At 35.0% G+C, this 17,713-nt stretch overlaps 1 protein-coding gene across 4 annotated transcripts in view; it reads right to left on the bottom strand.

Moving 5' to 3' along the window:
• Positions 1–7,724: 7,724 nt before the first annotated feature.
• LOC113064971 (complement factor H-like) overlaps positions 7,725–17,713 on the bottom strand; it is a 31,616-nt gene continuing 21,627 nt past the window's right edge. For 3 of the 4 annotated variants that reach the window (XM_026236012.1, XM_026236015.1, XM_026236016.1), the window contains 2 exons: positions 8,091–8,276; positions 7,725–7,934 (listed from right to left, as the gene is read on the bottom strand). In XM_026236012.1, the coding sequence (XP_026091797.1) occupies positions 7,738–7,934; positions 8,091–8,276 (383 nt within the window). In that variant the 3' untranslated portion in view covers positions 7,725–7,737. Of the gene's footprint in view, positions 7,935–8,090; positions 8,277–8,935; positions 9,131–17,713 lie in introns of all 4 variants that reach the window. The other variant, XM_026236014.1, reaches the window with a different exon arrangement.

Genomic DNA, 17,713 nt, shown 5'->3' with positions numbered 1-17,713 from the left:
CATTGCTTGACAAACAACACGGCGAATTCACTTAATTTCACGACTGAAACTGGTGAGATACTTTGTTGGAATCCTGCCAAAACCTGTTTGAGTCCTCCGCTTGTCCTGCCAGTCTGTCAAGCGGGTCTGTGACCAGTGCCGAGAATGGCGCAGGAAAGGACGACTGCTGCCTGCACTGGATTACCTCGACCCCCCAATTTCAGTCCCCAGTTGCAAAGTCGTGTGTTTATGGTGTATTGATTATGTGGTTTTGTTGCTGAGGTGTTTTTTTCTGGGTCATGTCTGGGTGTTGTTGTTATTTCTACTCACTTCCCTAATGCTATGCTGTATTTCTTCCTCAATACCGTGTCATCCTGTTCTGTCTACCCCCTTGTCATCTTGTATGTATGTTGTGTATGTATGAACAGGTTGATGGCTAATTTCGCTGGTACTTGTGACTAGTGACAATAAAGGGCTCCTCCTACTACTACTAACGCTTCTTATGGAGATAGATTTGCCGTCTGATAGTTCCTGAGCAAGCGATAGCTCTCGTGAGCAGTATGAGCCTTATGAGCCGTTGAGCATACTTACTGAGCAGTGGTGCCACATATATATGTCCCATGTCTAATAGGAGAGTGGTAGTGATTGGAGCGATTTGACAGCTGACCGCATCAGCTTTTCACAGCCTATGCCTCCGTGGCCTGACTGGACTAACACTGCACTCGATTTGTTTTGGCTTGTTAGATCTATCATTCTCCATGTATTAAATTAGACAGAGCAGGGCTTAATGCTAAGGATTGTTTCTACTGGCCAGGTGGGCAATGTGTCAAATTTGACCAATCTAAATTTTCATTGGTCCCTTAGCAAAAAATAATAATAATAATAATAATAATAATAATAATAATAATATGAAATAAAAGGTGGCAAAATGTTGGGGTATAAGAGCAATCAATGTGAAATACTGAATCAAACTACATAAGTGCACTGCAGACATGTAAATAACAAACCTGTATGCAACCCTCTATGGACACCTTGGCAATTTAAACTAACAATTATACTTATAAGATGATGAAAATAATAACAATAATAATATGAATTCTACTAATAAGCACATTATAAAACGCACTAAGGATTAGCGAGCTACTGGATTTATGAATATTAATCAGGTTGTGTGCATTCGCTCGAACTGATTTGCTGAAATGAAAACAGGGACGTTTATAGCTCAGCACCAGTCAATGAGATTATTGTTTGCGCATTAGCTCTGCCAACTACCAGAAAACGCGACAGTTCTTAAAAGCTAGAAAAAAAGTCATAGGAACATAGGAAAATATAACAAAATTATATCTTTTACATGTAGCTTGTTAATTCTGCATGTATGTACTGTAAGACTCTCTCGATCTCTTTGCTTTCACCAAAGCGACGGTGAGTGGTGTGCCTTTACAGTAGAGTTTACGGTATGTCAAACACAGGTACGCTGTGCATCCATTGAGATGAACTGAAAAAATCACAGGTCGCTTGACAGAGAGAAAGTCTGAAGTCAGAAAGTGTACGCGAGGAATTTTTATTTATTTGTTTGTTTTTGCTAAGTAGTACAACTGATGCTTTATCAATGTTTTATTCCTCACACTCAGGCAAAATAATCACTCCATCATAACATGTTGGTCTTGGGAGGTTTTGGGCTTTCATTTTTTTGCCGATCTGACATACAAAGTCGATGACATCATTATCTGGTATGATCATCTTTTCATTTGCCTTCCACCGCAACCTTATCCCTCTTTTATCCATTTCCTCCACTGTCACTATACATGGCTCTGAAATAAACATGTTACTTTCAGTGTTAAAATATACATTTATTTATATATCATCACAATGTTCAATGTAAACTAGAAGATTACATCAACTTTACAAATAAAAATTGCGAAAAAAAAAGTAAGAAAAGCCTCACTATGGAGTGTAGTGTGCAAACTTACTGAAACCATACATTTCCACTTTCCATTTGCCTTTTATACAGGTCGGGCATTTGGAGAAGTGGGATTGCAGATTCATTATGTATTTATCAAAACATTTGTATTCAATTCTCTCCTCTGTATTTTATTCTTCATTTGTCATTTCTTTTGTATCTGCATTTCTGATCTTTGGTAGTGGTCCGCATTTCTCAGAAGGCAAAGATATTTCAACATCTGTTGCTAGGTTGTTTTGGGTGATTGCTTGTTGGCCCAAGTTAAGAGAGACTTTGTTAATGTCAATGTTGTGTAGCAAAGTTTAGCATTTACTTAAACATGAACAATAGTTCTTTTTTGCAATGTTAGATGATAATTTACCCTCTGTGGTCACTATGATTTGATGATCCATTTTAAGGTTTATACTCCCCAGCTCTTAAATTATTATGTTTTCTTCTTGAGCATCAGTGGATGTTTGAATCTTTTTTAATAGTTGTCTATGAATCCCTCCTTTGTCCACGTTGTGAAAAGATGGATCTTAAAATCATACAGTCATTGCTGGAAAGAGTATAAATATGCAAAAGATGCTGGAAAACTGAGGCAAGGCAAGGCAGGGACCTGAAGAACAGTTGGAAGTTTAAATTCTCAGGACAAACAAAGGACTTGTGAACAACCATCACAAAACTTAAAAGTCGTGGATCATCTGGGTAAAAACCCACAGTATTAAGAATCATTTGAAGGGGGTTACTATTATTTTAAAATTCATATTTTTATGTCATCTCTGTGAAGTCATCTCACACATGCTTTTGTTTTCTGATTTATGATGGGGGATCAAAAATTTAATCATTTACTAAACTCAAAAGGTGGATGCTTTTACATCAGACCACTCCATAAACATGCACAATTATATTTTGATTAAAACAAAAGATGTGTCCAATGTTTACATTTGTCAACTGAACACAGGTGTTTATACAGTATACGTGTATTTTGAGGTATTTCTACATTTTAAGAAGTGCATTACAATATGTATAACATTTAAATTGAAGTCAATTAAATCAAAGTGAAAAGAAAAATGACATCACAAATAATGAATTGTCTTGAATTCGTTGAGAACCTAATGAAAACAACTGAAATATGAAGCTAAAGATTTTTATAGAAATAGTTTTGAGTTCACTTAAGAACTTTTTGGTCTTTGTCTCTGAAACTCTTGCTTGCTTGTGGATCAACAAAAAGACGCTTCTGTGTACAACAATATTTACTGCAATTCACATTTGACAAACCAGAAGACAGGTTTGAGAGGTCAAACTTCTAAAGTCACATTTAACCCTCTGAATTCTAAGGGTATTTTAGGGGCCTGGAGTTTTGTCATGCCCTGACATTTGTGCTTTTTTCAGTTTCTTATACATCTAAATGGCTAAAGTCTAGTCTCACGGCAATCAGCACAAACTGGGCTATAATAATATGTGAGCAGCATGTATGTACGTAAATGATATTGTTTTCTAGAAAAAAAAAAAAAATTTATGCATGGTTAGTGAAAAAGTAAAAATGTTAAATCATAAAACACATACAGAACATTGGTTCCTGTGATTTTTGAGAACTGGAGCTTGTAGCCTAGAATTTTTTTTCTAAATTATATGAAAATCATCTTGTTTACTCACTCACAGAAAACAATATATTGATTTAAATTTTCAAAGACACTTTTTGTTGGTAAAAGCCAAATGTGAGTAGGCATCAACTATCATGAATTTCATTGTGATTTACACCTGAGCAGACAAAAGCCTGCACAATGAGCTGCATAATGAGCCTTTCAGTCAGCTGTCACTGAGAGGGAAGGGTTACAAGAAAGAATGTGAGGACAAAATAAATCTATATAATTTTATGTTTGTAGTTTTTTTTAGAATATATTTAATTATCCCACAACATAATTTAATATCCACTTGGGAGTGCAGTTTAACAGTTTATTAGGAACAAACAAAGTTGACTTTGAAACTGAATTTTCAGCATCATTACTCCAGTCACACAATCCTTAAGAAATCCTTTTAACAATCTTGTTTTCTATTATTATTAATGTTGAAAAGAGCTGAGAATATTTTTTCAGGTTTTTTAGGGGGAATAAATTGAAAGAACAGCATTGTGTTACATTTATCTATTTGTTACATTTATATAATTTACTTCAAGCTTTTGAATGGTAGAGTATTATATATTGTTATTGAAACTTCATAATATTTCACTTGATTATACATTGAGTCAGGAATTATAGTTTGGAAAAAAGTCTTTGGAAAAATTCTAACTAGTAAAATGTTTACACGTTATGTATAGTATATAGTTATGTGAAGTATATAAACAAATAAAAAGAGACTTACTCATGTTTATGATCTCTACTGAATAAAGGGCTTCATTCTTTTTTTCCTGAGGAAATCCAAATCTCAAATCTTCAACCACATCACATCTTTTTGGGGTGAAATATGCCTCTCATCGCGAAGCAAACAGTAAAATAAAAAAACAAAAAACTTGAAGAACAGTCTCGCTGTAACAGACACGCCAGGCTCGAACACCAACCTATCACAGCGCACACCCTCACCGGAATACTAATCACACACACCTAGTGGTTTACCCATTTCCAGCACATACCACCTTACATGGTATATTAATAATGCCCTATTCCCCTAAACGTGTGATTGCTGATGTATGCTCATGACAGAATTGACAGATGCACTTCCACTTATGATTTACTTTAGCTATTTTATTTATGTTTCATTACAATTTATTCACTTTAAATAAATTATTATATAAAATTATAGGATTAAAATGTATTGCAGTTGCTCGACACCACAGGAACAGTTAAAAAAAAAGTCTAACATCACAACTCAAGGGAAGGGAATTCACTCATTCTCTAATCCCTATATAGTGTATGGCAGTTGAGTTCACTACATAAGGAAGAAATGAACAAATAAATAAGTGAACGGATTCGGACAGTGACGTATAGCCTATGCTGCGCGTGAGACTTGGAGCTGTTGCAAAAACATTGCCATGTGTACTTTATATTACATGTACCTAATTTTAGAAAATAATACTAATAGCAATAATACTCAGAATTACTTTATATTGCAGTTATACATACCTCCCGCGTCAGCTTTGTGGTTTCATCGATGTTATATAATATTTTTTTTGTAATGCTTTTATGTTCATAATTAAATGCTATTAAAATAACGTACTGAGAACAAAAATAAACACACATAAACACGTTCATATTTATGTATTTATTATTTTTAGTATCTTGACACTTGCTCAAGCAGCGTTTTGAGCTCAGATAAGATGCTGTAGAGTGTCCTCAGGCGACTGTTAATTTTACATCGAAATACACTACCTGTTATTAAGGAAGAAATGTGAATTATCCACCAAATTATCATCATTTTTGTAAGTTAACAACAATGCCACCCCAGTAAATTAGTCAAATATTAAACTGAGTTATTGCCTACATAACATATTTGAATATAAATAATGTAGGAAAAATGTTAAAACAGAAATAATAAAGATGTAAACTTCATCTCTCATTCAAACTCGCTCGCTCCCGCTCTCGCAGTAGAGTGCTGAACTGTCAAGTAATGTTAGTTTGGCTGCCTGGGGCTCGAGGATAAAGAGCGATCAACTCTTTTTGGGCAAGCTGTGCGCACACGTGCTACGCGGGACGGGTGGTCACCCTACCTCACATTCACTATCTGCTCCTCTGCTTGTGCCCAAATAAACCGTGTTCTCCTGTTATTACAGTCTCCTGTCCCTGATTACCGTAAAACACTCGCTGCGTTGTCTTCTGTTCTGTGGGCGTATTCAAGCCGCGCGCTTCAGTGAAACATTAGAATCTGAATAGCCCGTTCAGCAAAGGGGCATGGTCACATTAAAAGATAATGAAGGGAGACGTGAAAAACGAACTTCGCGTTGTTTTCATAGGGATTACTTTATCACAGAATATTTGTTTTCAGCAGCACTTGTTTAGTTTACAAGTAGACATGTGAGGCTTTCTATAGATATCTCTCTCATGTCTCTTCGTTGAGTATTCACTGAGTAGCAGTTCATTTTAATGATGTGTTTGTAAATGAAGATCAGCGCAGACAAAGGCTGCAGACAGCACACCTTGTTTGTTATCTTTATTTTATAAGTGCACAAAGTTTTGTTGTTATTATGTCTGTATACAAAAAAATAAAATAAAAATAAAAGACCCTTTACAGATTCGATTGATGTATTGCTCTTATCTTTACGATTCAAAACTGAAAGTGCAATTTAAGTTATTTTCGTGGTTATCAGGAGATTATGCCTCAAAACGCGTATACGCATTAATCGACTTCAGAGTAACATACAGTTAAACAGGAAGCAAAATGTAAGTTGCAAAATATTTGATGTTTTAATTGCTGTGCTGTACAGATTACGCATGATACTTTTTAAATGTATGTTTTCCTCTGGTAAGAGTACTTTATATTTCAAGAAGAACTGTATTTGATAAATGAATCTGTCCCACCAAGCATTGTAAAAAAGACAAAACTACAGAAATGAGTGAGATGAGAGATGTTTCAGAATATACAAGCTTGCAATAACACATTGCAAAATATATCTGTAACTGCGATTGCAATACTGCAGTGGAAAAAGCTGAGATAGATAAAGACATTGATACGTAATGAAAAAAAAATGTTGTTGTCCTCATATGACCTAGATGATCCTCCTCATCGTACACTAAATAAATAAGCAGTCATTTACTGGATCTTACATTGTGGGCGATTGATAAACATTGATATGTTAAACTCAAAGGTCTTTTACTTTGTATGCAAATAGCTGTGTTTGCTGAGTTTTGGCTCATTCAAAAGGTTGAATTTGACATTTATCCTAAGTGTAGGAGAAAACATTAAATGAGCAGTTTTATTTTCTATTCATAAAAAAAAAAAAAAAAAAAAAAATCCAAAATGAACAAAAAGGTTTTACATTTAGCATAGGGTTAAGCTTCTGGTGCTACGTTAGCTTTGGGCCAAAGGTTTGATAAACCTAAATATATTAATTTGATCACTGTTTCATAGGTTCAGTAACAGGGTTGAAGGCTGAAATTAAAGTATATGTTCAGTGCTACAATATTTATAAAAATGAATAAAACATTATTTAATTGTGACTATTACTTGTCATGCTGTAGAAAACCACTTGAAGGTCAGTTGCTGATACCCTTTTTTTTCACCAAATAAATGATCACTGGTAAATTGCTAATTTAAGCAAATGTATTTGTATAAAATTTTTCCCATGACAGCCTTACAAAAAGTCATAATGTTATGATTAAAATGTCTTAGTGCTTTATCATAAAGAATGTTTCATAAATGGGTGATAGTAATGAAGTGATGAACAGGCCTGTTTGTTTGTGACCAGATACTTCATGAAGCAACTGCAAGTGGTTCCGATATATATATATATATATATATATATATATATATATATATATATATATATATATATATATATATATACATACACACACACACACACATATATATATATATATATATATATATATATATATATATATATATATATATATATACATACACACACACACACATATATATATATATATATATATATATATATATATATATATATATATATATATATATATACTCATGAGAGGTGTGGGGAAAAAGTGAGACAATTACATATCAGAGACAATTTTGAAAGACTGATCTTTAATCGTTTCAATCCTTTTTGTATGGTGTAATGATTTAAACTGGGGAATTTTTATTTATTTTTTGTTTTTGCTAAGTAGTACAACTGATGCTTCATCAATGTTTTATTCCTCACACTCAGGCAAAAGCATCACTCCATCTTTACATGTTGGTCTTGGGAGGTTTTGGGCTTTATATTTTTTGGTGCCCTGACATGCAAATTCAATTCTATCATTATGTGGTATGATCATCTTTTCATTTGCCTTCCACCGCAACCTTATCCCTCTTTTATCCATTTCCTCCACTGTCACTATACAGGGCTCTGAAATAAACATGTTACTTTCAGTGTTAAAATATACATTTATTGATTCATCATCATAAGGTTCATTGTAAACTAGAAGATTACATCAACTTTACAAATTAAAATACAGTGAGAAAAGCCTCATTGATATATATGGAGTGTAGTGTGTAAACTTACTGAAACAATAAATGTCCCCTTTCCATTCGCCTTTTACACAGGTCAAGTAATTGGAAAAGGGGGGACTCAGATTCATTGTGTATTTATCAAAGCATTTGTATTCAACTTTCTCCTCTGTATTATATTCTTCTTTTGTCATTTCTTTTGTATCTGCATTGCTGATCTCTGGTGGGGGACCACATTTCTCTGAGGGCAAAGCAAAGATATTTCATCATTGTTGTGGTTGTTATTATTAATTATTAATGTTATTTTATTTATTTATTTATTTGTTAATGGCCCTAAACCATAGAACATTTTATTAATGAATGATATTTTAATGAAATTTCAGTAAAACTTTAATTTGAATAAAATGTTAAAGAAAAATAAATCGGTATTGTGAAATATGGAATATAATATAATATAATATAATATAATATAATATAATATAATATAATATAATATAATATAATATAATATAATATAATATAATATAATATAATATAATATAGAGTTTCTGAAGAAAATCTGATTTGTGTTTATCTATGCAGACTCACTGCCACAGTGTATCTGTTGCTAGGTTGTTTTGGGTGATTGCTTGTTGGCCCAAGTTAAGAGAGACTTTGTTGATGTCAATGTTGTGTAGCAAAGTTTAGAATTTACTTTAGCATGAATAATATATATATATATATATATATATATATATATATATATTTTGTGAGTATTTGCAGTGCATGTTGTCAAATTGATGAAGATGTTTTTTTGGTCACGTGGATTATCACATATAATCTCTGAAACAAGATCCACATGCTTTAATAACATGCAATAAATTCATCACCAAATCCAGAAATGTTTTTCTATTATCTTACCTGCACAACCAGGCTCATTGTCCCACTTTCCATCAGCTTTGCATGTAAATGTTTTTCTGGATTCTTTAGTAAAAAAGAACCAGTGTTTTTCAGAGCAGGTGATCTCCACACTTTCTCCAGCTCTGAAAATAATCTTTCCATCTGGGTTGATCTTTTTTACTCCAATTGTGGTTGACTTCAGCTCACAGGTTATTTCTGTAGAAGACATAATTATATAGAACTAATGGTAAGAAGACATGAAGCATCAAACATCTGTGAAACTGGATCAGATTTGTCTTTTGCAGGAAGCAAATAATTTACAACCTTTTTAAGACATAAAAAAAAAAAATTCTGACTACATTTTGTTGTCCATATATTCTGTAAGTATTAGAGGCACATTTTATACAGTGCGGTATTTGTTAACAATACACAAAACTATTTTTCGAAGTTTTAACAGAAATACATATTATCGTAGTGTATTTTACGAAAATAAAATTTCAGTCTTTATACTTCAGAAGTTTTGTGTTTAGTTCAGTGTGTTACACTGTGTTAAATGGTTAAAAATATAACCTTTTCAATAACTACAAACCAAATTTAGTTATAAATTTGCCAGATATAATTTAGGCTTAATTTGAATTAGGCTTAATTATTATTATTTTTATTTTAAGAATGATTCAGTTCATGTGTGATGCTACCTCTTTTGCATTATGAAAAATATGTTGTTAAAAGTATAATAATAATATGGAATAATAACAATAATAAATTACTTGCCTTTACATTGAGCAAAATTTAAGGAAAGCAACCAAAAGCCGAAGCCGAGGAGTTTCACAGGAACTCTCATTTTGAGCACAGTTCGCAAGTAGGCTACCTTTTTGGGTCGTCTCTGAAACTCTTGCTTGCTTGTCAAAAAGACGTCTTTCTTACACCAGACCTGTAATATTTCCTGTAAGTGAAAAAAAAAAAAAAGTTTATCTGATTCAGCAACTCATCTTTGTTATTTGGACACACCAAAAAAGTTACCTTAGAGAAGTCAAACTTAAGGTAACGTATGAACAGGAAACAAAGGGCAGCTTCGAAAATAACGGTCATATTTAATGCTTAATCCTGTTATATGTTTCTATCCAGTTCATGTCCATTATGACTTATTCAAGCAGAACATTTGATATATGAATCTGTCCCATTATAATGAGTGACATGGTAAAAGATCCACAACACTTTCCAACCTTCAAACATCGCAATAGTACATTAATTGCAAAACATGTCTGTAACTGCCATTGCAAAATGTTTCCATTAGAATTGAGCAAGCTGTTGAGATGATGAAAAATAGAGGCAGGAGAAGAGTTTGACACCTATTGATGATGCTTAAATTGTTGTTGTCTCCTATATGACCTAAGGAAGGTTTTCTTCAATGTATAGTATATAAGTATATGTACTGTATGTATAGTAGACTTGTATTAAACAGTACATAAATGATTAACACACAATGCAAACTGCTGTCACTAAGTGTTTCCTGAGTACTGAGACAACATTTTATTTCAAAAAAGAAAAAGAGGATACACACATTGCCTTTCTGGTGTATTAACTGCTACAGGCAAAAAGAAAATTGCTATTACCAAGCCAAACCCTGAACCCTTGCTTAATATGTGAAACTAATGAAAGTCAGCATTAGTCATGAATTCTCTGTAGGCTATATCATTTTCCACAGTGTCACATGCATCTTATATTAACCGATTCAAGTGAATAATTTTTTTATCAATTAATTGTTCACATAATTTATGTCTGTTATCCTTATTATAGAAACAGATATGGAGTTATTACGACGCTGCTTGTATAAACCTGTAGATAGAGTAACTCTCTTGGTATTAATATGGCAGTTTTTATAGTTTGCTTGTCACTTCATTTACAATTGGGTTCATTTAGATGTGAATGAAAGACTGCTTTCTATATGTTATATATAAATACAATGCAAGAAACATGTTGAAATAAAGAACACGAAAGTTTATCATTAATATGTTTTATTTGCAAGGGTCGAAGAAATATGTTGACACAAAATAAATAAAAGTCACAATTACTTAACTCATGGGCGGACCAGAGCCAATTAATGCCTGTCTTGTGCTTTGAAAAATAAAAATAAATACAGATTTCATATTTTCTAATTTTATTTGTCCTATCTTATAATTTTTGTGGCTATAATGAGTAAGTTTAGAATTAATTATTTTTAATTACTATATTGAAAAAGAAGCTTATTTTGGTGGACTTCAAAGTATCGCGCTAAGTTACGTGGGTGGACTCTCTTCTCGTTCTGTTCCCGCTTTAGTCTACATGCTAAATAAACAAAATGGACATTTGTCCTTTATTTAATAAACCCACTAGTAAAAGTGTGGAGTTTTCTAACTCTGGCACTTCAACCATCAATTCCACTGCTGCTACTGACACAACAACCGAGGCCGGTGTAGCAGTCGATTCTGTTCCCCTCTGAATGTCTGTTTCCCCTCGGGTTGCCAGGTCCGTGTAATAAACCCAACCAAAAAGTAAATCAAACATTTTCCCAAAGTAGCCTAAATTCCATGGATTTGGCAACATACCCGCATGCAAATGCACCAAACACTGTGGTGTATTTTGCCGGTTCTCCAAAGAATCGAACTCAGTCAGGGATTTTTCTCTCAGAAGAAAAGACTTTATTTTGCGCAAAACAAAGCCGAGAGCTCCTGGCAAGAAGCTCTCTCGTATGCTATTTGGTTTTTCCTTTAAATATGTGGTGTATTTTGCCGGTTCTCCAAAGAATCGAACTCAGTCAGGGATTTTTCTCTCAGAAGAAAATACTTTATTTTGCGCAAAACAAAGCCGAGAACTCCTGGCAAGAAGATCTCTCGTATGCTATTTGGTTTTTCCTTTTATACATTATATGGGGCGGTTCCACATTGTCAACAACTTTATCTTTAGTCTACACATTTCATACATCCCTAGAGGAGAGGCCCTCTGCTTGATTTACGCAGGCCCTCAATGTATATCTGACCGTGTGTTTCTTATCAGTTTGGTACATTCCAGGGCGTAGGCAACTTTCTATTAGCTTTTAATAGAATAATAACTTAAAACAAAAATGGCTAGATTCACATTGATTATATACTTGATTAATTAAAACCTTTCTACTAAAAATCTTCCACAAAGGGAAGGCCTTGGAGGACTACATCAAAGAGGCGCAGGCGCAAGGTTACATCCGTCCTGCTGCTGCTTCCAGTTTCTTCTTCATGGAGAAAAAGGACGGAGGCTTGCGGCCCTGCATAGATTACCACTCACTGAACAATATCACTGTCAATTTCCGCTATCCCCTTCCTCTTGTCCCTGCTGCCCTGGAACATCTCCGTGCTGCCACTGTCTTCACCAAGTTGGACCTCCGCAGCACATACAACCTCATCCGGATATGTGAGGGGGACAAGTGGAAGACAGCGTTTATCACCCCTACTGGCCACTATGAATACCCTGTCATGCCATATGGTCTAGTCAATGTCCCCTCTGTAGTCCAGGACTTCATTCATGAGGTGCACCGGGAGTTCCTCCACACGTTCGTCCTCGTCTACATTGATGATATCCTCATTTACTCCCGGAGCCTAGCGTAACATCGTCATCACATTGCGAAGATCCTGCAACGCCTGTGTACCTTAACACTAGATGCGTTGTCTTCTGTTCTGTGGGCATACTCAAGCTGCGCGCTTCAGTGAAACATTAGAATCTGAAGCGTTCAGCACAGGGGCATGGACACATTAGAAGATAATGAAGGGAGACGTGAAATTTCATATGGATAACTTTATCACAGAATATTTGTTGTCGGCAGCACTTGTTTAGTTTAAAAGAAGACATGTCAGTCTTTCTATAGATATCTCTCTCATGTCTCCTCATTGAGTATTCACTGAGTAACATTTCATTTTAATGACATGTGTCTAAGTGAAGATCAGCGCTGACAAAGGCTGCAGACAGCACACCTTTATTGTTATCTTTATTTTATAAGTGCACAGAGATTTGTTGTTTTTATGTCTGTATACAAAAAAAGTAGACCCTTTACAGATTCAATTGATGTATATATATATATATCATAGGTTCAGTAACAGGGTTGAAGGCTGAAATTAAAGTATATGTTCAGTGCTACAATATTTATAAAAATGAATTAAACATTATTTAATTGTGACTATTACTTGTCATGCTGTAGAAAACCTCTTGAAGGTCAGTTGCTGTTACCTTTTTTCACCAAATAAACGATCACTGGTAAATTGCTAATTCAAGCAAATTTATTTTTTATAGTTTTTCCCATAATAGCCTTACAAAAATTCATAATGTTATGATTAAAATATCTTTAATGCCTTACACTACTGCGTTACAGCATAAAGTAATATGTTGCTGTAATGCATTACTTTTGTAATGCGTTACTCCCAAAACTTTTCAGAATGTAATACATTTCTCATACAATAGCCTATTAAATTATGTGAATTTTTTATTACATTTAAAAATTATTAAATTATGAGCTCCAAAAATTATTACATTATGAAAAATGTATTACAATAATAATGCAATATGTATTACATTATATGCAGTTATTACAATATGAGTTGCTACACTGTATCCCTGTCCACTGGCCCTGGGTATCACAGGTGATCTGTACTGGCTCCTCTTGTTCAAATCCAGAGCGACAGTTTAATGACAGCTAACTTTACTTCAAATTAAAAGGGATGGTTCACTTTCTACTTTCAGTAGTCCCCATTTTGATATTTTTACAGTAGGTAGACATCCAAAAGGCCCTTTTCATCGCCGCACATACCGCTGCAGCGGTGTCTGTAAAGTCCATTTGCAGCTTTTGACCACTGAGTGGTGTTTTAACCACAAGTTATCAAACAAGCGCATCAAATCACATTTTCGCAAATAAATGTCAGTTTTGCCTCGCTGATGTGTTTACATTTGAACACTTCAGTCAGGGTAAAGAAAAACACTATAGTTAAAAGTGTTAAATATTTAATATATTTAATATGTAATATTCACAGATGAATGTTTGGTACTTATGAAGTTATGTTAATTCCTTAGAATGTATTCAAGCATTATAAATGTCAAGCCTGTGCCTGAGCCTGTGCTTATATTTTCTCTTAAGCAAATGGTATTAAACCATATTTTAGATTTGATAAATTTAAAAGGTGAGCAGTATTATTTATATTATATGAATTAGGGGGGTAAGCTACATGGATTTATATGCAATGTCAATATTTTCACATATTATGCCTATATTTTAATTTATATTTTAAAATTCCTTTAATAAAACAAATAGCATTTTTGTTTTTCACTACCTGTCCTTTATTTTGACAGATAACTTCTTATGAAAAAGACATTTGTCTGTAGACTGATTAAGAAATTGTTGCATGTTTAAACGTGAAGCACTGCATAATTTTGTTCACATTATTTATGCCTAATTAGCCTAAAACAAGAAACAAATAAATTAAACCTGCACGATTTAGCTAAATCTTTGAAACTCTAAAGAATGGACGGATTACTAAACCATCCTCATGATTAAACTCAAGTTCTCTCATTATAATCAACAAAATGCACACAATGTAAAAAAAAGAGCTTCATTAACTGACAACATAATTGATTTTAAAGGGAGCCTTCTTTACTTACTTTTAGTGCTGGGCGAATAGCATATGGCCTAAAAAAATAAAAAAAATGTCTAAACCTGATGAAATCACATTATAGTGTCAAATCATCTGAACACAGTGTCAGTACATTTCGTCATAAACAGAACAAGCATCAGTTCACTGATGGTGATCGTGTCTAGTGTATCCATCACTGGGTTCTGTTGTCTTTTGCCGGATCACGCCACTTGTCCGGTGTAGACCTGGCGTGCGTTTTTTAATCGGTTATGTTACAGCCCTGGTTGTTTTTAATGTTTTTAGTAAATATCTGTGTTGACTGTATGATCATATCATCATATTATTTACTGCCATGTGACCTACAAAAGTAAAGCTTGCCAAGCCGAGTAATGAGCATTGCTGCAGGCTGTTTTTGGCAGATATGCTGTGCTTGTGCTAACAAGGTCGTCTTCATTTCATATTGTGAAATATCTCTCTCACTAGGCAGCAGAATCCGTGAATGGACTGGAGCAGCAACAACTTCTCCTCCGCGCTCAGAGCATTTAATAATCACTCCGATCAGTGATACCAGAAACACCACTCGCCTTCACTCCGTGCATTAAGCATTTCAGTGTGTTCAAATTGATGAATTTCTGCAAGATTTCAAAATCAGATAGCCTACTGATAATGTAGTAGCACTGTAAGATTAGGGGTGCTCCAATCACGATCGGCCGATCGTTATGCGCATCTCGTCACTAAAGCCAGTTATCTAATCAGCGGTTAATTCCATCAGGTGCGTGATTTCACATAGAGCAGCTGTTACTACACAGAGCCATTGTTAATAGAGAAGATGCGCAAATCCACTTCATTTTCAGCGTTTTTTGGCACATCTTCTCAGTTAACAACCGCTCTGTGTAGTAACAGCTGCTCTATGTGAAATCACGCACCTGATGGAATTAACCGCTGATTAGAGAACCGGCTTTACTGACGAGATGCGCATTAACGATCGGCCGATCGTGATCGGAGCACCCCTAATATATTTGCGAAAAATGTACTTTGATGCGCTTGTTTGATAAATGCAGTTTCATAACAAGGTTCGGGAGGAGCACGTCAGATACTTAGCCTAATTAACACAGGTGGAGCCACTTAATATAATCAACCTTAGGGTATAAATACAGCTGAATTAGCCTACCTGTCTCCATTGATGGTTTGTCAGCATCCCTCCTCCATCCCCATCTCCTCCACTAGAGTTCATTTTACACTTTTACATATACGGGGGGGGTACTCTAGGTTCGGGCCATTCCCGAGCTCGGAGCCCCTTCCCCGGACAGCACGCCAAATATGCACTATAATACTTCAGCTAATTATATGTAAGTGTGAACTCGTGAACTTGTGGTTAAAACACCACTCAGTGGTCAAAAGCTGCAAATGGACTTTACAGACACCGCTGCAGCGGTATGTGCGGCGGTAAAAAGGGCCTTTTGGATGTCTACCTACTGTAAAAATATCAAAATGGGAGCTACTGCCGAAACAAAAACACCTACATCTTGTATGCCCTTGAGGTAAGCTAAAACATATCAAAATTTAATTTGAAAGTGAACCATCCCTTTTAATTTGAAGTAAAGTTAGCTGTCATTAAACTGTCGCTCTGGATTTGAACAAGAGGAGCCAGTACAGATCACCTGTGATACCCAGGGCCAGTGGACAGGGATACAGTGTAGCAACTCATATTGTAATAGCTGCATATAATGTAATACATATTGCATTATTATTGTAATACATTTTTCATAATGTAATCATTTTTGGAGCTCATAATTTAATAATTTTTAAATGTAATAAAAATTCACATAATTTAATAGGCTAATTGTATGAGAAATGTATTACATTCTGAAAAGTTTTGGGAGTAACGCATTACAAAAGTAATGCATTACAGCAACATATTACTTTATGCTGTAACGCAGTAGTGTAAGGCATTACTAATCAATTTTAAGTAATATTATACTCGTAGGCTACATGTTCAGTAATGCTTCTCTATTATAGATCAGTGGTTACAACCAGGGGCATAACTAGGCCCTTTTTAGGGGGCTTCACTCATTTGAAACGGCAGAAAGCTGTGTCAAGTTGCGGCTCCTCCCCTGATCTGAGTCAGCAGGTTTTTCAATCCCCAGGTGCGCCGAGCAGAGCGATTATCAGATTTGCATTGGTGCAGTTATTGCTTGAGCACCTGCCCCTTTGCCCTTTGGTGCCCAAAGTGCCCTTTTGTCAAAGCAAAATTTCCTCTAATTTTTTTTGTCATAACGTTTCCTTTTGTGAATGCCTGCTCATGCCCAAGCTAAATATTAGTAACATTTTGAATAATAATTTAGCTGTCAATAAGATGACCAACATGACCTTTGACCTGACGACGACGACCTCCTCATCCGACTGGGACGATTCGTCACGCTGCATTTTTTAATTGTCAGAGGATATTATTTTCAACACCGCTGAAGCTGGTAAGTGGTGTTTCATTCTCAGTAATCATCAATAATGATATAATTGTTGAATGTTGAATACTAATGTGGCCATTAATGTGCCCTAATCAAGAAAAACTGTTAGCAACTGTATCGGGTACCATTTGACAGAAATTCAGAGAGAGTGAAACATCTGCGCAATGAGTATGTGGAGGTATGTATTGTTCACCTTACTAAGGTTTGGTATTGTGCACTGCTCATAATGTTCTGGCACAAAAAAATACTGTGCAATAGATATTGAATAGCATCCTATTGTCTTTTATTGTGTTTCAGAGAGTCTTGCAAATGGATGCTGCAGAAATTCAGCATGGATTTATACAGTATATGTGGATGAGGCTGGATTTAACCTTGCGAAAACAAGAAGAGGGAGAAATGTAATTGGACACCGGGCATCACCAATGTGCCAGGGCAGCGAGGGGGTAACATCACCCTTTGTGCTGCTATTACACAAAATGAGGTCCTCCACCACCACGCAAATCTGGGACCCTATAATGCAAATCTAATACTTGCATTTCTTGACAGATTGCACAAGATTATCACAGCACTAAACCAAGTGGACCTAATGCAGTACATTGTCGTTTGGGACAATGTCTCATTCCACCGGGCATCTCTGGTCCAGAATTGGTTCCATGAGCACCCTGAATTTGAAGTCCTTCCCCCATACTCCCACTTTCCTGAATCCA

Source organism: Carassius auratus, chromosome 47 (genome assembly GCF_003368295.1).
Source record: "Carassius auratus strain Wakin chromosome 47, ASM336829v1, whole genome shotgun sequence".
In the NCBI taxonomy this organism is placed as follows: domain Eukaryota; kingdom Metazoa; phylum Chordata; class Actinopteri; order Cypriniformes; family Cyprinidae; genus Carassius; species Carassius auratus.
The sequence above is the reverse complement of the archived record's forward strand: the minus strand, read 5'-3'. Positions and strand labels throughout refer to the sequence as shown.